General features: G+C 45.3%; 1 protein-coding gene across 2 annotated transcripts; it reads right to left on the bottom strand.

Annotated features, from left to right (window-relative positions):
* Positions 1-950: 950 nt before the first annotated feature.
* Fbxo40 (F-box protein 40) lies at positions 951-23,884 on the bottom strand. 2 transcript variants are annotated; one of them, XM_076548831.1, is made up of 5 exons: positions 23,860-23,884; positions 23,638-23,752; positions 10,395-10,424; positions 6,068-7,975; positions 951-3,770 (listed from the first exon to the last, which is right to left on the bottom strand). In XM_076548831.1, the coding sequence occupies exons 3-5, from the start codon at positions 10,395-10,397 to the stop codon at positions 3,558-3,560; spliced, it is 2,124 nt and encodes a 707-aa protein (XP_076404946.1). In that variant the 5' UTR covers positions 10,398-10,424; positions 23,638-23,752; positions 23,860-23,884; the 3' UTR covers positions 951-3,557. The 2 variants fall into 2 exon arrangements, with proteins under 2 accessions (XP_076404946.1, XP_076404947.1); XM_076548832.1 differs by lacking the exons at positions 10,395-10,424; positions 23,860-23,884.
* Positions 23,885-24,282: the final 398 nt, after the last annotated feature.

Genomic DNA, 24,282 nt, shown 5'->3' on the forward strand with positions numbered 1-24,282 from the left:
AGGGAGGCCAATGCTTAACCCAGCCCCAGCAAAAATAGAGATGCCCATTTTTTTTAGAATGGGAATTTTTTTTCTTAGAAAAATAGAGATCCTGGAGTACAATCCAAATAAAAGTCAGGGATTGAAATAGGTCATCTTTGGCTGATAAGATATAGAAGGTGAAGCTGTTAGCAGTATTGACATTGGTTTCAGCTGCCAAAAAATGGAGAAGGCATTGGCATGGAGGAGCTGCAAGTAATGGCTGAGGCCACAGTAGCCCCAGGGCCTCAGGGAGGGAGCCCCACCTTTCTAGAACTCTACACACTCCATACTTTCCTTTGGCCTCTCTTCAAGACAAACACTGCTGGATTTTAATGATGACCTTTACACTTGGCAGTGAATCTGTCTCTGGACCTACCTCACAAGACTTACCCACTCAGCCTTTCTGTAGCAGGCTTTTTCTTTTGGGCCACAAACCAGCTCCCAAATCATGACATGGAGACTTATTAGTTATAAATTCTTGGCCTTAGCTTATGATCGTTTCTGACTTTTTTCTTTAATTTAAACTAACCTGTTTCTCTTCCTCTGTTTTGCCTCAGGGTTTTTTACCTTTCTTTCTGTATGTCTTACTTTATGGTTGTCTCTGTGTCTGTCTGGCTGGTGGCTGCTTGGCTTCTGACCCCAGGCATGGTCCTTTCTTTCTCTTTGTTCTTTCTTTCCTAAAGCCTGGATTCCTCCTATTTATTCATTTGTCCCCCAGCCCTGCCTATCCTTTTCTGCCTACCTATTGGCTGTTCAGCTTTTTATTAGACTAATCAGGTGCTTTAGGCAGGCAAGGTGAAACAGCAACACATCTTTTCATAATTGAACAAATGCAACATAAACGAATGTAACACACCTTTACACAGTTGAATATTCCTCAGCATAAACAAATGCAACACATTTTTACATAGTTAAATTTCCACACCACCTTTTAGAGTGCAAAGCAACTTTTATTTCCCATTAGAGGCACGCTGGGGTTGCTGATGCAGAGATAAGTCAGCATAGATACATAAAGCTGTGTTCTCCATTTCAGTTGAATTTGGCATCACACACACGTTAGACTTGTACAACGTTGTTGCTTTAAACCTACCTTGCTTCCCATTTGACCCTTCCTAGTAAGGCAAGCTTCCTTCTCAAGTCCCTAAGCTGCTGAGGTCAGATGCAGCTCAGTTCTATATCCTTCCCGCTCCACATTCAGCGGCTTTCCACCTCTAGGTTGCCTTTCCTGAGGGTGATGGTCATCAAAGCGCCCCGCTCATGGGTGGCTTCCTGTTTAGGCTCTGTGCTTGCAATACATCCATCCTCATCCTCCTCATCTGCTGCTTAAACTGAAGCCACATGGCAATGCCTTGCTTCTGTCACAGGGGACCCACTGCTCATACTGTTCTCTGCAGTTTCCTCCATCCAATCATTCACCAAGCCCAGGGCCTCTGAGAAGGTCCCTTTCGCCATGGCTGCCCTCCCACAATGTGAGCGTATCTCCAGGGACCAGGGAATACCACAGGGGAAACCTTGGTTTCCTTTAACATAAACAATGAGTTCCCTTATAAAATGTTTGAAGATGTCAATCATCTCAGGGTTGCTCTGAGATGGGAATTGATGGAGGAAAGTGTGACTAAGTAGCCACACCCCAATCAGGTGGGGGGGGGCGGGGGGGGGTCTCCTCGGCCAGGTTGCCCCCAGCAGTGCGGCTTATGGAGGCAGAGCCCTGTGGCTTCCCTGTCTCTCTGCAGCTCCTGGCCCATGTAACTAGAGTCCTGGGATTGCTTCTGTGGTCTGTAGTTTTCTCTTTCTCTAATAAGAAACCCTGAGAGGGCTTTGAGAACTCCATTCCACTGGGGGAAGAAGTCAGAACTGAGGCCTGAAGAACTCACTTTCTTTCAGCCTATGTCATTGTTTAGCTTTTTTAAGTTATTCCTCTTCACTGAACAAAATCTTAGAGAACACTCTAGATACAGTTTTAGAAAATGACAAGTCACACACACACATACAAACAGCGTGGTGAAATACAAACCAAGCTGTAAAGATGGGGTATCATAACATGGTGTTAACAATAGTGTGAGAGGAAGATGTGAAAAGTGAGCATGCTTTCAGTCAGGGCTCGCTCTGCTGCCTTCCAGACGCCGTGCAGAGGCACCAGCTTCTTCATCCGCACCATCTTCTTCTTCTGCACCAGCTTCTTCATCCGCACCAGCTTCTTCGTCTGCACCAGCTTCTTCATCCATACCAGCTTCTTCATCCGCACCAGCTTCTTCATCCATACCAGCTTCTTCGTCCGCACCAGCTTCTTCATCCTCACCAGCTTCTTCGTCCGCACCAGCTTCTTCATCCACCCCAGCTTCTTTGTCCACACCAGCTTCTTCGTCTGCACCAGCTGGGAACCGTGGTCAGAGAGGCGGATGCCCAGACAAGCAGCTCACAGATTGGCAAGACTCCTTCATGATTTGAATTCTTAGCTGGCTGGTTCCCAGTGATGCCTGCCTCCCTTTCCTTGTTTTTCATTAGCATGAGAACTTCTAAGATTGCTGAGAAATGGCGCCAAATAAGGGAAGAGTAACTTAATCTAAGATAAATTACTTTCCTGGTTTCAGGTATCCCCAAAGAGGCCAGGGAGGGAGGATATATTCTTACACTGGTGGCCCAAAACCATATTGGGGAGATCAGCTCCATCTGGTTCTCAATTTAGCATCATCACATGTTTAAAAGCCATTTTTGTAAACAAGTAAGAGTCGCGTTGAATTATGGCCACTGAATAGCTCTGTGAGATCTGATTTGTCACACTAAAAGGGGAGCACATCCTAGCTTGGTGTTGCTGGTGTAACCACCTTCAGGACAGTGGCTCTCAACCAGGAGCTGCTTTGTTCCTGGAGATCTTTGACCTTTCCTTCACTTTTAAGGACTTACTTTCTTTGTGTTGCCAAGACTCTACACAACGGACTGTTTGGCTTTGGCCTTGAAACTGCTATGCTTACCCAGTGTGGTCCGTTCTGTTGGGTTGTGTTGGAAGCATCTGGGCTTTGATGCTGTAGGGGGGCTAAAAGAGCCCTTAACTGTCAGGGAAGACCACGCTCTAGAACCTTCCAAACGAGTTCCCTCCACCTGGGATACCCAGGGAGGTCACTGTACCTTAGACTCTATCTCTGCAGTGCCTGCTCCAAAAACTTGCAGGTGGTTTGTAAACTAGATAGCTCAGTGTAGAATCACTAGTCTATGCTAGTTACAGAATTTCCTGGTTCTCTTAGTTGACCTAAGGACTTGGGTTCATTTTTTTCAAATGGCCTTAAGTTACTTATTTTCTCCCAGACCAATCTATTTTAGGAAATGAAAAGAGGAAAGAACTAAGATAAGGCAAAAATGTGGCACTATCTTACAAGCCATAGCTCAGAAAAAGAGTGTCCTAGGGTAGTTGCTGAGGCCTGAAGGACTTCACACATTCTCAGACCCAGTGAAGCAGATATGAGGGGTGTCGTGTCCTCAAACCGTACTGTCCTAATTTCACTAACCCTGAGAAGCCAGGAGCAGGGCTGTGCAAATATTTAGGTGTGTCTACCCCGTGGTCGGGCCCTAAACGTGGACACCAAGCTCTCCCGGGCCTGCTCTTGGGGCTGACACATGCTGGTCAAACGAATTGGTTCAGTCTTATGCTCCACGATGTTGAAAGGACAGGCTTTCAGGTGTTCAGACATGGAGGTGACTTCATTAAACTCCCAGCTCTTGATTTTGGAGAAGAGGCTGCTGAACTGCCAGATCTGCCAGGAAAGAGAAGCTCAAAGGTGAACACGGGCAGTGAGCACTGAGCGCTTCCAGGCTGAATGGGTCTGAGCAGTGCGTGAGATGGCTGGCCCTGTTCCTCTGTGGTCAGCTTCCACGGTGCTCAGTGGCTGCCTGGACATTCATTATTTCCTTTCCCTGCGTCTAATGCCTAGCACCTGGCTAATTAATCACCTTCACAGCCAGCCTTATAGTTGTTTGGCGTGCCTGATGCCAATCAACACTTGATACACACCTTCCCTAGCACCCTATGAGCAACAAAAATTATGTCTAGACACAGTTCAAATGGTGATGATTAGCACTCGTGGGGTTCTGCTCTGGAACTTTTGACATCAAAAGCAGATTCTCTTTTTCCTCTGTATTTGGACTAGGAGAAGGCTGGGGTCCGAGGAGCCCCCCGCAGCTCCCAGGGACACTGAGGAAGATCTCCCTTAGAATACAGCCAATATTGTAGAAGCGAGGCTAGGAACAAAAGTCATTTTTTGAGCTGCCAGAGTAAACCTTACCTGAAGCTGTTGCCTTTGTTTTTTTTTTTTTAATTATATCGGTTAATAAGTTTCTTTTATCATTTATGCCCCTTTATGTTTGTTTTCTAAAACTTAAAATTAAAAATAGCCTAACAAAGAAGGGTATTCTTAGAAATAAAGACCTCTATGAGTATGGTGCTCATTGATTTTCCACCTGGGATAGGGCCGCAGAGTCACCAGCTTTAAAGGGCTGAGGGTTAGACAGACAGACAGACGCCCTTTCAGCCTGACTGCTCCACCATCATGTTCGATCATTGTCCCTGGGCAAGAAAAGTGTTCCTGAAATCTTAGAACTGTTATCATTTTTTCTTAAAAAGCCTTTAATATGTGTATCCTTTAGTCTCATATAAGTTATTTCTCCCTTTCTGCAAGGAAATTAGCCTTTCCCACATGATATCTAAAAGTGGCCAGACATATTTGAATTTGGGACAAAATTGAACCAAAAAATAATGAGGTTTTTTTAGTATGTAAATTACATTATTGACATCTGATTTTATAGAGAAAGATATGTTCTGGTCTTAGATGAATGTTTATCACTAATGTGGGTTGGTGGCAATTGGTCTTTAATATGTGAATGTGGGCATAGATAAATAAAAATGGTCTTATAATTATTTTTTTATGAAGACTGTTTAAGGAATAATTAAGGGAAAATATACAGAATACTTTGAACATAATAAAAATAAATGCAAACAACTCTAATTCCTCCAGACCAGTTTGAGAACATCCACGTATTATGGGCAAACACAGCGGTGGTGTGAGTGATCTAAGTAGACATCATCTATTCAGGGTTCATGTTATCAACACATTTGCTATGAGAAAAGATATCACAGACACTTTGACTACAATGAATTAGGAGTTTAACTTCTGGGGAAGTTGTAATTCGGTGAAGATGGACTCACTTGAGAAAAGGAACAAGGTTCTACAGAAGAAAAAGATTCTTTGATTTATATATTGCAGTGTTTCATATTAAACAAGCAATTCAGCCCTGGGAAATAAGCGCTCCAAACACAACTTCAAAATAAAACCTATTTTTAAAAGTCTGTTGGCATGAGACTGAGAGGAATTTGTTTGTCTATTACACCAATCAGAGTCCAAGCAGGGAGCAAGTGGTACCCTCAAATTGGGTGGGTTTTTTTTTTGGTGGGGGGGGGGTATGGTTTGCAAATCTGGGGGCAATATTCAGAGTTAGTAGCCTAAAGTTTCATGGAAAGGGGGAAACTGTTCACTCCACCCAGAACAAGTAGCTGTGTGGATCAAGTCACCTGGTGTAGTCACCTTCAGTGGAGGGACACAGCCACTTCATGGTGTCTTGAAGGTGAGGGGCGGGCATGCTGAGGAGATCGGATCCTTCAGCACTTCCCCCTCCTGCCTCCTTCTCCTGAAACAGTTGCTCTGGTTCAGCCTAACTAGGAGCTGGAGGGGGTGTGGGGGAGCCAGCTGAGGCAAGCTGCAGAGATAAGTCTCTGGATGGAGACTAGAGAGAGCCCGTACAGAATGGGTGAGCACATGAAAGATATTCAAGGGGTCTAAGCGGGCATTGGCATCCACATTATACCGTCAAACATACACTTATAGTCTCTTTCCTGCTGGACTGAACTGCTTCAGTGAGTCTTACTTTCAGCAACTGTCCCAATGCCTGGTACAGCACTTGTCCCCAAGAGAACTTTTAAAAATATTGAATGAATGAACACATGAATGAATGATGAATGAGTGAAAAAAAAAAACCAACCAAACAAGTGTTTACTTGCCTGACTGTGGACTTTCCAGGAGGTGCCTCCGTGAGAATATCTCTTCTTCTTCCACTGCAAGAGGACCATCCCTCTCTCTTGCAACAAAGTGGCACAGATGTTCCTCATCAGCACCGACACCTGGGAGAGCTGGGCTAGGCTGATGCTGTCCAGAAACCCAGCAATGTATTGCAAAACCTCCAGCGGCAGGCTGGTTAGGGAATTCAGGCTTTTTCTACCATGGCCTGAGAGCGGGTCGCTCTTCCACCCCTCACTCAGCTCCGGAGCCACCTCTGGCTTGATGGCAAAGGTCTTCAGCTCCTGGCTATAGATCACTTTTGCTTTTTGTCCAGGGGGCCGGAAGTGGTTTTGGACAAATGTACATCCCAAGTAGGCGAGAGGGCATCGATGCTGGAACCAGCCATTGAGACACGACTGAATGTCCGTGTGGACGTTCTTGAAGTGCAGGGGAAATTCATCTCTCCGGAAGAATTTGTTGCAGGTGAAAGTGAAGGCTGAGCTGCTTTTATTGTGCCTCCGGGTCACGCACTCACTGTGGAGCTCCACGTGCAGCCCCCCAGGCTGGGCAGTGCCTAGGACATCAGCCAACACCGTCTCTGAGGAAAACTGCTCTGGCTCAAAGTTGTACGTTTGGGTGGCAAGGTCCATAAAGAGCCCGTCGATGCTCCTGGATTCAGAGATGACGTGGCCTTTGAGCTCTCTTTCCAAAGCACACTGGAGGGTGGTCTTGATGAGATCGGATTTGGGCAGGTCCTCCACACAGACGCCCAAATCGGAAGTGTCCACGGCCTTGTGCTCACTTGGCCTGCACCTCAACATGGCATCTCCCAGGCGGGCTCGCTTCCCGCAGTAGCTCACAGGAATTTTGAAGGTGTAAACCGTTTTCACTTCCTGAGCCTCGAGGTTGCCGTAAACAAAGTCTCTCTCCTTGGGCGTACAAGCAGGCATCTGCCCGAAGTGGATGAGCATGCGGCCATTGTGTACCAGATACATGTTGTAGTCTTTGGCATCTACGGCTGTTTTCAGTCTTTCCAGAACACCATCCTGCCAGGGGGCAAGTCCTGTCATCTCCATGGCAACAGGAAGATCCTGGGGCTTCCGGCTTTCCTGTGGTTCTCTCCCTCCGGGCGAGTCCTCTGCATCACGCGTGCTACCATCACCGGAACACTGCTCTTTCCCGGTCAAACCCTTGTCTTCTCTCTTCCCCGAGGAACCCGTTAAAACCGAGGCCGAGTGCTCCTTGCTGAACATGCTTTCCCACTCGCCAAACTTGGCCAAGTCCATTCCTTCTTTGGTTTTTGCCAGGGCATCTCGTTCCTCCTGACTGAGTTCCATCACTGGCCCGTTGGCTGCTGGCAGACAACAGTGTGGTCCTGGCCTGGTCTCCACTCCTCCCACCGCGCCTCCAATCTCTTCCCAACTGGTGTCACCATTCATGGCTGGCTCCTCGGCGGCATCTCTGGTTTCTGGGAAAAGGTCTACCATTTTCAAGGACCGGAAGAGAATGTTCTGGTCCTGGAGGGCCAGGGCTGTGTCCAAACACTCCTCGTTGGGGGGCTCTTTCATGATGTTCTCATGAAGGACGGTTTCGGAGTCCACATTGGGCCAGCGGTTCCATTCCATGGAGCAGCAGACCACGCTGGCGGGGCACACCTGCAGATGCTTAGCCAGCTTGTGGCGGGCCATGGAGAGCGGGCAGCCATACTCGGAGTTGAGGCAGGGAACCTGCTCTAGAGGGCAGAGGAGCGCGTGCTCTGCCTCTTTGCACATGTGGAAGGTAGCGCCACAGAGCAGGTGGCAGCTTATCACCCGGCAGGAGACGCTGGGCTCCACTGGAACATGGCAGTGGCGGTTGATGCATCCCTCACAATGCCTGTGCTGCCCAGGTGGAGGCCTGCGCACCCGGCCCTAGACACAGTAGGGACAAAGGCAGAAAAGACAGGTGAGTGCAGCGAGGGGGAACGGAATACACTCCTGAAGTGGGTTTTGATGCACTCACCTCCTGTCTCTTTAAGACTTCTGTAGCAACCTCTGAATGCAGAGATAATTGGGAACACATCAGTCCAGAACAGTCTTTGTAGCAGTTTATGCTGTGTAAGTGGTATGTTTAAAACTGATCCCAAAGACTGGGCTGTGACTCACTACATTTGACAACTGTTATTTTCAAACTATGTATTATGGGTGATTTGTATTGATAATAGTATTGTCTTAGGGTTACTGTTGCTGCTGCGATGAAACATCATGACTAAAAGCAAGTTGTGGAGGAAAAGGTTTATTTAGCTTATACTTCTACATCACTAAAGGAAGTCAGGACAGGAACTCAAGCAGGGTAGGAACCTGGAGAGAGGAGCTGAGGCAGAGACCATGGAGGGGTGCTGCTTACTGGCTTACTCCTCATGGCTTGCTCAGTCTGCTTTGTTATAGAACCCAGGACCACCAGCCCAGGGATAGCCCTACCAACAATGAGCTGGGCCCTCCCCCACCAATCGCTAGTTAAGAAAATGCCCTACAGCTGGAGCTTATGGTGGCATTTTCTCAATTGAAGTTCCCTTTCAGAAAACTCTAGCTTGTGTCAAGTTGACATAAGACTAGCCAACAAAGCTATCAATATAATTTTGAACATTGCTTTTCAGAAACAAGACTGGATTCCTATATTTGTACCTATGTACCTATATTTCTCATCATGCTTATTACTTTTTATGAGATAATCCCTTCTGAAGACTGTAACACGAATTGCTAAATGGTCTTATTAATAAAAAAAAAAAAACAAACCAGGAGCCAGATATTGAGGTGAATGCCGAAAGATCAGAGAAACAAAACAAGCCACAGCCAACTTCACCTCACCAACTCCTCAGCCAATCCTGTTTCCTCAGACTGAAAGCCTCTGAGTCCTCACCCAAAAGTGTCTCTGCTGAACTGCTGCTAAAAAGCTTCTAGTTCCTGGTCCTCATACCTTATATACCTTTCTGCTTCCTGCCATTAGTTCCTGGGATTAAAGGCGTGTGTCCTTCCCAAGCACAGACATGAGATCTCAAGTGCTGGGGCTAAAGGTGTGTGCCACCATGCCTAGCTCTGTTCCCAGTGTGGCCTTGAACTCACAGAGATCCAGATGGATCTCTGCCTCCCAAGTGATAGGATTAAAGGCATGTGTGCCTCCACTGTCTGGCCTCTATGTCTAATCTAGTGGCTGTTTCTGTTCTCTGACCCCCCAGATAAGTTTTGTTAGAGCACAAATAAAATATCACCACAGAAGACAAAGAAAGAAAGATATGAAAAGGGGAGAAGGTAGATGTAGGAGGAGATGGGGGAAGAGGAAATAAGATCAAGATCTAGTGTATGAAATTCTTTAAGAGTTAAAAGTATTATTTAAAAACTTCTGCCTGCTGGGTGGCAGTGGCACACGCCTTTAATCCCAGCACTTGGGAGGCAGAGGCAGGAGGATCTCTGTGAGTTCGAGGCCAGCCTGGTCTACAGAGTGAGATCCAGGACAGGCTCCAAAACTACACAGAGAAACCCTGTCTCAAAATCAAAAAAAAAAAAAAAAAATCCTCTGCCTAAGATTATGAAGATAGGGTGGGGAATTTAGCTCAGTGGTAGAGCACTTGCCTAGCAAGCACAAGGCCCTGGGTTCGATCTTCAGCTCAAAAAAAAGATTATGAAGATATAGATTTACGTAGCTCCAGGAGTCTTTATTTGTTTTATTTTTCAGTTTGATCTACAATATATTGGGATTATATTTTTGTATATAATTTAATTCAAGACCAAAATAATATTTACTCTTTGCAAATAGTGATGGTGTACATAATACTTCTGAGGATGAATGTGCTGTTATTCATCTAACCAACTGTTCCAGAGGACAAGACCAAGTCTGGTTTTCCTCTCTAGCATCTAGTGCTTGACATAAGCCACACTAGGTATTCAGTACTTCCTGAATGAAGGAACTGTCAGCCATTTGGATTATTGTTGGCATTTTTAATATTTTACTTTTTAAAAATTTCATTATCTCACTGACATTACATAATAATTCAGTATATATATATACATACACACACACACACATATCAAACAATGGCTAATGACCACATCACAGAAATTAACATTTCTATCTCATCATTAATTGTTTCTATGTGTTGAGCAATTCATTTTCATTTTGTCACTAAAAATCTTTGCTCACACCTCTTTCTCATCTTTCCCCTTAGTCAGTGTCCACTTGTTGATAACAAATATCACACAGCCACATCTATAACCATTGGCTTGGGCTCTGGGATAACTAGAGTTAGACCTGGATCTCTCAACAGTGACACTCCAACAAAATCCTGATACTTACCATGGCTTCCCAATGTCTGGCTTCTTAACTCTAGGGGAAATATGAAAATATGAATGATTAGTAAGGAAAGTGTTGTAGTTATTGATATGATCAAGGGCCAAAGAGACTTCCCATGGTCCCTCATTAAATTCTGCTTACCACCTTGGAGGGGTTGTCCCATTTTACAGTTAAAGTGGAGACTTGAGAAGCTAACTCATCCAGGGTCACTCATCTGCTAAGTACGGAGTCAGGTTTCCAAGTCAGGCCATGCTGGCCCAGGCTCTTTGCACTGACCCACATGTCCTCTGATGGGGCCTGTTCCAACTATGGAACCCGCGACTTGTGCTTCTTGAAATCTCTCTTTACTTTTGACCTCCAAATGCCCATCCAGCTCCCCCCCCCCCGGGGGGGGGAGCTTCATGTCTACTGAGGGGCCAGCCGGATGTCCAGCTTGACCTGGGGCATACCTATCCTATGCCATTCACCTAGTGCCTTCAGCTGTACTGTGGCTAGGTCAGGGGTCAAATCCCCCAAACTTGGAAGCAGGCTACAGTGGGAACAGTGACAATCAGAAGAGAAGCTGTTCTGCCTTAGGGTGAATTGCAGTTACCCAGCTCTGGTTGCTTGGTTCTGTGAGGGAATGGATCGCCAGATCTTCTGGGTTTTTCAGAAAAGGGAGGAGGCAGATTTCCTTGACTGTGGATCAACAGAGTGGCTAGGAGGCCGACTGCATAGGTTTCTCCCCTAGCTCTACAGGCCAGTAGCTAGGAGGCTTTGGGAACGTTTCTTAGCATCTTTTAAATCCATTCCCCCTCTGTGAGGGAGGCGGCTAGCACTTCCTACACCACTAATGAGCAGGCTGGCACTATTGAGAGGAACGAAAGAGTTAAATACACACGAAATTTAAAGTAAGTATTCTCTATTTCATCATAGTGCAAAATATTTTACTACACGATGTATCAGAAAATCCTCAGAATTCTAAGTGTTGACAACTAATTCAATTGAAAACAAAAACATTCTATTTGGGCAAAGACAAACTGTTCAGGCTAGACCAGCCATGATGGCTAAGTTTGTAACGCGTGGCCTAGAGAGTCAGCAAGGCTGTTCCAGTTTGTGTTCATCTGGGGCACAGCTGGGAAGTTAGTACCCCAAAATCAGAAGGTGCAGAACCTTACATTTTTATTTATTTAGAATTTGGCAATTTGCTGTGGGTGATTCTCTCCCAGTAAAATTTTTTCAAACATATACAAAAGGTGAATGAACATATACAATAAGCAATTCATGACACATCACTCTAACAATTGTGTTATTTTTGTGCCTCTTCCTCTTAATGTTTAGAGCACATGATAACAAGATACTAAAGATGCTAATGATGCTTCATCCCTAAGCACTTCAGCATGAACCTTTCCCTCTAGAATCTATGGTACCATCATCTCATTAAAAAAAAAAAACAACACTAAAAACAGCTACCTAACATCATGAACACACACACACACACACACACACACACACACACACACACACATACACACACACGAGACAGGGTCTCCCTATGTAGCCTTGGCTGTCCTGGAACTCTCTATGTAGATCAGGCTGGCCTTGAACTCACAAAGATCAAAAGTCTCTGCCTCCCCAGTTCTGGGATTAAAAGTATGCACCACCATACCTAGTTTGAAACAGAATTCTTTTCAGTACCAATGTATCGAAGCTGGGCAAGTCTTTTTTATTTAGTCTGCAATAACCCCCGCCCCCCACATCTTCAAGGAATTTTAACTCTGGCTCCCTCTTTATGCTTTTGTTTTTCTGTCTACCTATTCAACAAACATTTGTTGATTGTACTCTGCGTCAGTAATGCCCATGAGTCACGCAAACTGCTTTCAAACTGAGTCCTAGACACTTTCATCAGACTCACCTGTGGCACGTGTGGACCTGGAAATCTGCATTGTTCTATGTGGTAGTCAGCCACATGTGGCTGTTTCAATCTGATCACAATGGAATAAAATAGAGCAATTCCTCCTTCACGCCAATTGTGTTTTAAGTGTTCAGTAGTCACACCTTCAAGTAGCTACTCTGTTGGATGACGGAGAATAGAACATTTCCATTTTCATGGAGAGTTATAATGCTCTGTGCTACTGTAGAATCTGTCGGCTCCTGTGGCTATGTGTGGGATAAATACTGGATTTATACCCTCAATACATGCCCTGGTGTTTTTTTGGGTTTTTTGTTGATTGGTTTTTTGCTAGAGTTATCAGGGAAGAGGAACTTCAATTGAGAAATTGCCTCCATTGGTTGCCTATAGGAAAGTCTACAGAGCATTTTCTTGATGGATGATTGATGTGGGAGGGCCCAACTCACTGAGGATAGTGCCACCCCTGGATAGGTGGTCCTGGGTTGTGTAAGAAAGCAGGCTGAGCAAGCCATGAGGAGCAAGCTAGTAAGCAACATTCCTCCTCCATGGTCTCTGCTTCAGTTCCTGTCTCTAGTTACCTGTCTTGAGTTCCTTCTCTGACTTCTCTTCATGATGCACTGTAAACTATAAACTTTACTTTTTTAAAATTTTATATGCATTGGTGTTTTGCTATGGGTGTCAGATTCCCCTATAACTGGAATTACAGACAGTTGTGAGCCACCATGTGGGTGCTGGGAATTGAACCTGGGTCCTCTGGAAGAGCAGTCAGTGCTCTTAACCACTGAGCCATCTCTCAATCCCCTAAACTACAAACTTAAATAAACACTTTCCTCCACAAGTTGCTTTTGGCCCTGCTGTTTATCACAGCAATAGAAACCAAACTAAGTCAACATACTTCCAATCTGATTATCCCGCACCTTCGTTCTAGACCCCGCCAGGCTCACTGAGTAATCATGAAGGAGGATTCTCCCAGTGTGCTCTGTTCTCCTGCCACTCTGAACCAGGGGACAGGTAAGAAGCTGCAACTCACAGCATCAAATAGGTTCAGGGCCCAGTCATACAAAAGCAATGATACGAGAGGCAGAGAGGAGCTGGACAGGGTCAGAGGGCTGACAGGGTTGGACTGTCTTATGGGCTGAATGTTATGCCCACCAAAGTTTTTAATGCTGCAGCCTAATCACCAATGTGATTATATTTGGAGCTGGAGTCTTTGGGAAGTGATTGGGTCTTGAGAGCAGAGCCTGCATAAATGAAATTAGTGCCCTCATAAAAAGGGCCTGAGAGGAAGGACCCTCATGACTTCTGTCCTCTTAGCACAAAAAAATACAATAGCGGTGAACCAGCAAGCAGGCCTTCAAAATACAACAAATCTGCCATAATCTTGATCTCGGACTTCCAAGTGAGAAATAAATTGATGTTGTTTTATAAGTTATGCAGCCCCTGGTGTTTTATTATAGTAACCAAAATGAACTATAATAGACTGAGACAGAACAAAGTCAGTCCAAAGAATACATCTTTTGTATGTAATGGTCCAGCTAACTGATCGCTTAAGACCAGCTTAATGGGCAGGTTGCCGCATGCCATATTTGAGATCATTCCTAAAGGGAAAAGTCGATGGTGGACTTTGTGTGGAAATTCTTAAATATTAGACTAAGAGATCTGGAACCATTTGGTACACAATAAGGCGGCATTTTTCATTGTGATTTGGGAGCTAAGTGGGATGAAGGGAGAGTCTCTAGAGCTGAGAACTGATGTAGAGAAGGTGATGTTTCACAGGCGAGGCTGAAGACAGCAGAAACGGAAAGATGAATCCGATGGAAGGTATTGCAAAGGGAGACTCCGGGTTATTTCTGACTGGAGATGAGGAAATGAGCTAAAGTTGATGCCAAGGTTTTAATCCAAGAGAAAAGAATATTGGCCACAAGTTCAGAGAAAAACAGAAGTCTATGAAGAAACTACTTGAGGAGGCAAGATAAGTCCAACAAGTTTGATGTAAATTGTTCAAGGTGATGACAATCCTGTGACAAGAAGAGGAACTTGGAGGCAGAGATGATGGTGTGGGAATTACCCAGGTGAGAGAGAAAGCTCTAAGTGGGAAATGAAAACACAGAATAGACATCTGAGACATGAAATATTAATACCCAGCCATGTGTGACCACTTTGCAGACATTAGGAAAAAGGGCAGCCAGAGGAGAGACTAAATGTGCACATCAGGACTATGCTGTCACAGATATAAAGGAAAAGGTGAGTAATGCCACCTACACTGCCACACACACACACACACACACACACACACACACACACACACACACACCAGCTGTGGGACCCTTGCCCGTTTGAAACTGGTGCTTGATGAGAGGGGAGAAGCAGATACTTTGATGCTGACAGGATTGTGGCCTCTCAGCAGGAATTGGCACCATCTGCTTCCTGTTCAGAATGGCAGCTAATCAGTAAGGATGGAGTGTGGAGCCCTCTGGATCCCTTCTGGCTTTCAGGTGGAAAAAAAGACTGATCACAAAGGGAGGGAGGGCGTGTGAAAAAACGACCAACACCAGGAATGTCCGGCATATTTAGTACGTGTTGGCAATGTAATTAGTCACAATGCTAAGCTCAATTTCTGGGAAGAGAAACAAAGGGTTTGGCTAGTTTACTGGACTCCAGGCATGAGAACTCTGCTCCCCAGCAAGGATGCACTTCACCAGAGGCATTGTGATTGGCTCTAAGCCCAATTTCCCCTTAAGTGTTTTAGAGTTCCTAGGAACCATGAGTGAAGGTGAGGATATACTATAGCTTGTTGTTCTCTGTTACGGTGATGTTGTTTAAAAATATCTGAGAGAAAACAGTGCATGCTGTTAACAAAGCTGTTCTCCCCCTTCCTTTTTAAATGTCACTATTTAAAGACCTCATTCCCAACTCTAGAGTGTCACCAGCTGAGTGACCTTGAGACAGGACTAGTGTTGAGCAAAGATCACCTTGGAGAAGTTTGGCAGGAAAAGAAAGAAGAAAGATAGAAAAAGAAAAAGAAAGAAAGAAAGATATAGTCCAAGACATAAAAAAAAAAAATCACATCTCAACCTTCCATTGTATACTTGGGAGAAATTCTTTTTACCTGGATAAGGCTCAATCCAGAACTCTCGAGAGTCTAAATTATTGCCTGAGATTCTCCTAGTGTAGTATCGAAAGCCAGACATCCCAGGAAACCCCTAAGGGGCAGGCAGATTTGCACAGTGAATTGATTACCTTGAATTTCAGACAGTGAGTCTTGCCCCAAATGAATCAAATTGGATGTAACATCAGTGATGTAAAGAAAGCTACTCTTATCCTCTGATTCAGAGTGGCTAGATGCTTTTCTTTGGAGTTTATCTGACTTACCTAGACTGAAGATGTATCTCTGTTGACTATAATGGACAAAGAGAAGTGTCTTAGTTAGGGTTTCTATTGCTGTGAGGAAACACCATGACCAAAAGCAAGTTGAGGAAGGAAAGGGTTTATTTGGTTTACACTTCAGCATTGCCGTTCATCATCGAAGGAAGTCAGGGCAGGAACTCAAAAAGAACAGAAACTTGGAGGCAGGAGCCATGGAGGAATGCTGCTTACTGGCTTGCTCATCATGCATGGCTTGCTCAGCCCGTTTTCTTATAGAACCCCCCACAGTGACAGTACCCACAATGGGCTCGGTCCCCTCACATTAATAATTTTAAAAATGCCCTATAGCTAGATCTTATAGAGGCATTTTCTCAACTGAGGCCCCCTCCTCTCTCGATGACTCTAGCTTGTGTCAAGTTGTGGTGAAATTAGCTAGCCTAAGAAGGAAGGTTTTAGTGCCTATATTAACATTTATTTAGTCCTCACAAAAACCGTGTGAGGTGGGGGTTGCCATCTTCAGTTTACAGACAAGGACACTGAGGCACAAGGAGATCTCCATTTGTCAGGCTTCAAATCCAACACTCTATTGTGTTCCTAAGGGACATGTATGGTTCATCTCCATCATCTGGAGAAAACTCAAGGCCATGGCTAGAGTGGGCACAGTACGGTGTTCACATGTGTAGCCCTTCCAGAGTGGAAAGGAGCTAGATGATCCTTATCAGGAAACTGCTGTCCTATTATAAATTGTTTCTGTCTTTTAAGCCACAGCTATCTAAACCCACCACTGCCAGCAGCAATTAGGCTGCAAGGGCCATAGCCAGAAGGAATTCTGTTTCCTCAGGCTCCGACTCTTGCAAAGCTATGAAAGGAACTTAACTAAACCTCTGTCCCTCTAAAGAACTCAACATTCGTAGGGTAAGGTGGAATTCTGCTCTCCAGAGGCCGAATAGCAAGGAGCTCACCTCCTCTCCTAAAAGCCCCCATGTTTCGCCTCTCCCCGCCTCTCCCCTCCTTATAAACCCTTCTCCACCCGGCTCCTCCCTACCACTTCCTGTCAGCTAGTTGCTGACTCAGCCTCCTGACCACAGGTGAATTTTACTTAATCAAACACATCTTTGCATCATTAAACAAATATTCTAGAGCAAAAACAAAAGTAACTTGAAATAATATTCTGCAGCAGGAAACGCCTGTCTCCATGCAGATGTTTTTGTGGGCCTTTCAATCAGATCCGACATTGTGCCCCCTTTGAGCAGAATAAACAAGAGAACAGTCTCCGATTGGTGGTGCTGTGCTTCAGAGATACAAACGTGAAAGAGAAAGCTTCAGGGTTAAAATGCTACACTACAGTATTGGTTCTGAAACTTGAAGTGAAATACCCACCGTATCAGTTACATGTTATAGAACTTCTTCACTGTGTGCAACATGCTTTCATCAAAATATAGGTTTAAATTTCCCCTCTCCAAAAGAGACAATTAACTAACATGACTTAGCCTTTATTAGCCCAACAATACACTCCATTTTATTGGCTCTATCAGATGTAGTCAGAGTAAAGTTGATGGCAGCAGATATGTGGTAAAGGAGTGAATATCTCTATGAAGAAATGGAGCATTTAGAACCTGGCAGGAGCTGGGCATGGTGGAGCACACCTTTAATCTCAGCATTCAGTGGGCAGTGGCAAGAGGATCTCTGTGAATTTGTGGCCAGCCTGGTCTACATAATGAGTTCTAGGACAAAGAAAGACCCTGTCTAAGTCCTCATCCAGAAGGGATCTCAGCTGAACTGTGACGGATCTCTGCCTCCGGAATGCTAGGATTAAAGGTGTGTGCTACCACTGCCTAACCTCTATGTTTAATATAGTGGCTATTCTGTTCTCTGACCCCCAGATAAGTTTATTGGGGTGCATAATATATCAACCACATCCTCTCCCCCACAGATCACCACAAGCCATTCCTTCAGTACTGAAGGACTGCAGATAGTACACTCGGATCTTTCATGTGTTGTGTCTAGGGACTCCCACTCTCATCAGAAGTCACAGAGTTAACTCAAGGAATCTCTCTTTTCTAGGTTGAAGTTTATAACTTTTAGTGCTTATCCATATTGCCCTATTCATGAAGGAAATGCCCATTATCCTTAACAGTAAGGAACAACTTTGAGATTTCATCTTAACCAAGTGAGAATACCAAAGACCAACAGAATAACTGACAACAGATGCCAGGGAAGATGTGGAGAAAGGAGGACCCTCGTAAACTGTTGGAGAGATTGCAGCCACTCTGAAAATCAGTGTGAAGAATCCTCAAAAACCTTCTAAGTCTACCGTATGACCCAGATACACTTCTTGGTATATGCCCAAGGAGCTGGCTTCCTACTCCACAAATCCTTGCTCATCCAAGTTCACTGCTACTCTATGCACAATAACTAAGAAAGGGGAGCGACCTAGATGCCCTTCAGCTGACAAATGGACAGTGAAAATGTGGTACATACACACTGTGGAACACTATGATGCCAACGAACCACAGTAAGGAGAAGCACAGCACAGTAATCCTAAGAGTGTAGTAGTAGCGTGTATGCTTTGGAGGTAACTAATAGCTCTATAATTTGATTTAAGGCCTGCTTAACAAGAGGGAAATCATGCCTGATACTGGAAAACCTGGCCAGCCACCCAGGACTAGTGAAATCATGGATCTTGGAGGAGAACCTACAACCACCACTTACTAAACCAGCATAATCCCTAACTACATTCTAAATATTTGTTCTTACACCCACAGATAAGTGTCGTTTCCACTTCTCACCAAGGACACTTTTCTTTGCAACAGATTGTGTCTTAGTTACTTTTTAGCTGCTGTGATAAGACACCATGACCAAGGCAACTTTTGTTTTGTTTTGTTTTTTGAGACAGGTTTTTTCTATGTAGCTTTGGTGCCTATCCTAGAACTCACTCTGTAGCCCAGGCTAGCCTTGAACTCACAGAGATCCTCCTGCCTCTGCCTCCCGAGTGCTGGGATTAAAGGCATGTGCCACCACCGCCCGGCTCCAAGGCAACTTAGAAAAGAGTGTACTCGGGCTCACAGTTCGAGAGGTTAGAGTCCATGATCATCATGTTGGGAAGCATGGCAGCAGGCAAGCAGGCATGATGCTGGAGTAGTAGCCAAGAGCTCACATGTTGAGACAACAACCACGAGGCAGAAGGAGTGTGCTAACCTGGAATGCACTGAGTTTTAGAAACCTCAAAGCCCACCCCCAGTGACACATGTCCTCTAACAAGGCCACACCTCCTAATTCTTCCAAATTGCTCTATCACTTGAGGATCAAGCATTTAAATATATAAGTGTGTGGGAGCCATTCTCATTCAAACCACCACAGACATCTGAAGGATTAGGGGGTGTGGCTTTGTTAGCAGAGGTGTGTCACTGGGGGTTGGCTTTGGGATTTCAAAAGCCCACTCCAGACCCAGCCTCTGGCTCTCTGCCTTCAACTTGCAACAAATGCGAGCTCTCAGCTACTGCTCCGGTGCTTTGCCTGCCTGCCCGCCAGCATGCTTCTTGCCGTGACAGTCATGAACTAACACTCTAAAACTGTAAGCCAATCCCTAAGTAAATGCTTTTGTGAAGACAATATGAAGGCCTAGACTTGATTTTACAGACTGCATCTTAGGGAAGGGCCACCATCTTAGACCACCTGCTGTACTCAGTTCCAGGAAGGACCTCAGGAATGTGCCATGGCAACTCTAACAGATACAGGCCAGTACGCTCCTGCAGACATTCTGTCTGTGGTTTATGACCCTTGAAGATACCCAGATAATCCTGTTGAGCAGCCCGGATAATCCTGCTCAGCAAGTTGTGGTTCCCCGCCAAAAGTCCAACCCAATAGTTTCAAATGTGGTTTTGTGCCGAAAGTCTTAGACCAATAGTTTCTAAAAATCACCTTGCCCCATATCCCTTCTACCCAATCCCAAGATGGCAAAGCGTGTAATTCCCAGTTTTTTTCTTTCTTCTTTTTTAATTGGTTTTTCCCTATAAAAACTTTCTACCCATGGGCCTGCCACTGCCGCCATATTTCCCTCCATCTGCCGGGTGGTGGCCCAGGTTTGAACCTGACAAAAAGACCCTTATGTGCTTACATTGGAAACTGGCTCCTTGGTGGTCTCTGGGTTTTGTGACATGGGCACAACACTTTCTGTGGTGGTTTGAAAGAAAATGGCCTTGTTAGAGTAGGTGTGGCCTTGTTGGAGGAAGTGTGTCATTGTGGAGGCAGGCTTTGAGGTTTCATATATGCTCAAGCTACTCCCAGTGAGACAGACCACTTCCTGTTCCCTTCTGATCAAGATGTAGCCAGCACCTGCATGCTGCCATGCTCCCTGACATGATGATAATGGACTGAACCTCTGAACTGTAAGCCGCCACAGTTGCTGTGGTCATGGGGTCTCTTCACAGCAATAGAAACCCTAAGACATGTTCTTTTAGAGGTTGCCTTGGTCATGGTGTCTTCTTACATCAATACAGATGGAGACCATTCCAAACAATTACAACTTATCAAAATGCAGAGTTGTGGAGCCCAGTTCCAAGTAACACAACTACAACCCAGCTCCTCCTAAGGCTCAGGGATCATTTGTGGAAGAGGGGGTGGGAAGATTATATGAGCCAGAAGAATAGGAAGTTTGCGGTGAGATCGTGTCTTCTAGAAATGTCAGAGAAGTTATATCTATGAAGTCTCATCAACATGGCTACCTAAAAAAGTCCCAAAGGAGGAGAAAACCAATAGACATGCTAACATGGAAGGCAGAAGGCTCCAGAGGTCTTAACCCTAGAAAGAATTACAGGCAACGAAGGAACACTGAGAATGGGAGGAATAGTCTTCCCCAGGGAAGAGCACACAGGTTGGTTATTCGATACCAAATGCTCAGCCCTGAAAACATATGCATTCAAGGAACATCATTATATGGACTGAGAACATTGCATTTTTATATTTGGGAACACACACACACACACACACACACACACACACACACACACACACACACACACACACACACATGTATGTATGTAACAACAATTAAGATGCTGTGGATTTAAATGAAAACAAGGAGTGTGTACACGGGAGGGTTTGGAGGAAGGAAAGGGAAGGGGGAAAATGATATAACTGTATTATAATCTCTAAACTATTTTTAAAAGAAAATAAGGGAGTTCCCATTGCCACTAGGCTTAGACATTGCTGTGGGGGGAACAGTGAGAGAAATTTAGATGGGCAAATCGGAGCAGATATCATGACTGGCAGGTGCACTCAGGCAGTAGAAGGACCTCTGACCTCTGACCAGAATATTAATGGAGGTCACAGATGTGTCTCAAAGAATGTACTAGAATAGGAGCTGGGGAGCAAGCGTCCCTAACATAGAACCCTCAAATGTAAGAATAAAAATCTATAAAGAATAAAAAGAATTAAGAACAAATATTTAGACTGTAGATCAGGATTATCCTGGTTTAGTAAAGGGTGGTTGCAGGGTTTTCTCAGTTGATGTTTCTGGAATAGGACTGAATTGTCCTACACTACAAAGAACCTTACTGTAAGTGGCAGTCTAAAAAGACCCTGAGGAAACTTGAAGCAAATTTAGGGAGACACTGTAGTGATGGTGGATGGCTGTCACTTCCAGGTCTTTTGTTAATGAGGTGAGGGACAGGAGAAGAAAGCTTTTCAGCCCCTTAGGTAAATGAAACCTGCACTGAGTGGGACTGACTTGGAAGACACACACTGAGCACGGCCAGAATTGTTACCATGCCTTGTTCTTTGGAACCCCTGCAGCTGTATAACCAGACACCTCTGGGTCAGGCAGAAAACCAGGAACTCTTCCAGGGCTTGTCTGACTTCAGTGCATATACTAGGGCGGTCTTTTTGTAACGGACTGTGGTTCAGTGGACCGGAGGGAAGCCGGGAATTTCTCCATAACAAGCTCCAGGCTAGGCTGATGGTCCGAGTTCTACCTCTCCAGTTTTCAGAGGAGAACCTGGGGCCCTGAGGTGGACTGTGTCTTGCCTGAGCTCTGACACTGTCTGTGATTAGCCACATGTCTGTTCTCGCTGCACCCAGATGTTCTATAAGTCTGTAGAAACCCCAGCCCCACACAGCCAGTACCTGAGTGGAGGTGGCCAAGGGTGTGGTAAGAACTTAGATGGTGCAAAGGCGAAGCAGGACAGAGCCTGGAAGGTTGGAGGTGACTAAATGTCACTGGCCAACAAGGTCGCAATAACACACATAGCAGGTGTATTTACAACCAGCAAGACAGAATGGGATTAACAGTAATTTTTACATGTTCTACTATGGTTTTAAAGTTAGTGACACACAGGCTTGATGTCAGGGAGATCTTTTTAGGCAAATGGCCCTTTCAGCACCCATCATATGGTGCTGTGACAATTGTGACCCCTCATGTGGCCAGCCCTCAAAATAACGATTGACTTCTGGACTTGAGACTCAGTGAAAGTGGGAAGGTTAAAAGGCAAAGATCGAACATGTTCTTTAACTCCCAACCCACTCACCCACCAGTTAGAGTTACTCATTGTTCACCCAGTTTCTTGCTGTGGAGATAATTAACTCTAGGGAAAGAACATGTATAAAGTTAACCATTAAATTCATCTCTCTGCCTCTTGGGGTTTTTAACTCCCCTAGGCATCTATTGATAAACCCCTCATGTGGTCCACGGGCTTCTGGGCTGTGATTCCAGCAACTTCACCATCCACTAATAAAATGAGCTTCCCCGCATTCTGTCAGCTTTACAATCGGCAGTCTACCATCTCTAGAAGACACTCTACCTTTAAAGCTTTTGACTTATTAGCATTTAATTCTCATAGTCAATCCTTAACTTGGGGGGGGGCTGGCAAGTTGCCCCCTTTAGACTTCCAATCTAGCCTACCCGAGTCTCATGCACCCACTTCTGCCTCAGTGCCATGGAAACCCTGGAAAAATTAAACGCCATTCAGACAAGGCCACAGTGAAACTGATTGTGCCTAAGCAAACAGGTCCGATACTAACACAGACTCCTGTACAGACTTGGGGGGTACAGGATGTTGAACAAAAGGAGCCGGAAGGCAGGGCATCTGAGTAGTTGCCTTAGACCTCCTTTGACTCAGCATTGACACCTCAGATCCCTTTCTGCTCAGGCCACTTCCCAGACTGTCCTCAGCTGAACTCTGAACTGAAGAAATCTCGGAAACTAAACAGGGCCCTTTGGCTGCTGCCAACTTGTTTCATGCACACAACGCTATACGGTTATTCCAGGAGCGAGGAGTAATTTTATCCGCTTTCCTAGCTTTTAAGACCATGAATGGCTTTCCTCACTTTACTTCTGCTGTTCTGGGTGTGCATGCTTCGAGTCAGTCACAGTTTTGAGTTTAGGTACATCCGCCTGTGTACGATTTTCAGCTGGTAGAACACTTTCACTTTCATGGATGTGTTTTTTTTTTTTGTTTTTTTTTCCCCGATTCAAGGGAAGTGTGCAGGAAAGAGCTGCACTTGGGCAGGTTTGTTAGGCAAAGCCGGGTGTCAGATTGCAGGCAGAGTGTGAGTAGTGCAGAGTGAGTGCAGTGAAATGCAGCTGTTAGCCCGCAGTGTGTCACAGTGGATGGAATTTAAGCCTTGTGACAATGACTTGCAATTAGAGCAGCAATGATGATTGGAGAAAACGTTGCAGCATTTGAACTAACTCTGGGTCTCCACTTCTTCCCTCGGCACATGCCGCCTCCCCCTATCACCGCTCTGTAACTAAGATAACACTGAACTGTTCTGATTGATCGTAGAAGAGCCAGCCTAAGCCGGCAGAAGGCTGCTGGCACTACAAGCTGCTGTAGGATTTTAAATAAATTCAAAACAGATTACACATGGCTGAGGATTCCCAGTACCAACCGCTCCCCCATCACCCACAGGTTCCGAAGTTTGTTTAACAACCCACCTTCAGGGCACAAAGGAACAACCTGGGTCGCACCTGCCCGCGTTTGAAAATCTTACCTAAATGGTACAAGCTGACTCAGCATCTGCAGCTACCAGCTCTTAGATGGTGCGCAAGCAGGTCTCAAGGAGGTGGCTGCCAGTGCCTCTGCCGCAGCAGAGGACCCGAGTTCCCCTGGAAAGGCAAGCGAATGGGAGAAAACGTCAACTGACATAGTTCAAGTGTTTCAAAGTTAAAAATAAAACTATATCACAAGGGCAACGTGATCAGGCTCAGCTTACGACTCCCTTCGCCTGTAGGTTATCAACACTCGGTGTCCAAGTACTGGAGTGGCGGAGCAGAGCCCAGGGGAAGCGGGGTTTTATACCAATGGGCTTTCTCTTACCAAAGGAAGGAGGAAAGCCTTTAGAAGAAGGGTCAGTGCAAGCCAGCACAGCCACAATCCTGTGTGCGCCCAGGGCAGGTCCAGCTGTGCTCAGGAGCTGGGGGAGAAGCAGCAGGATTTTTGCTCAAATTATAACCCTGCTTTTCACCCAAGCCCCTCACTGGTGGAAGCAGCAACTTATAGGTTTGTTTGTTTGTTTGTTTATTAGTCTTTAGCTTTTTGGCTCTTTTGGGGGGGGGGTCTGCCACCCAGCTCCCAATACACAGAGTCTTATTCTTTTTTATGAATGCTTAGCCTTATCTTGGCTTATTCCTAGCCA

This window comes from Peromyscus maniculatus, chromosome 12 (genome assembly GCF_049852395.1).
Source record: "Peromyscus maniculatus bairdii isolate BWxNUB_F1_BW_parent chromosome 12, HU_Pman_BW_mat_3.1, whole genome shotgun sequence".
NCBI lineage: Eukaryota > Metazoa > Chordata > Mammalia > Rodentia > Cricetidae > Peromyscus > Peromyscus maniculatus.

Coding starts and splice junctions, on each gene's coding strand:
- Fbxo40 (XM_076548831.1), bottom strand. Junction 3,771..6,067: donor CCTGGAAAGTCCACAGTCAG/GCAAGTAAACAC, acceptor CTTTCCTGGCAG/ATCTGGCAGTTCAGCAGCCT.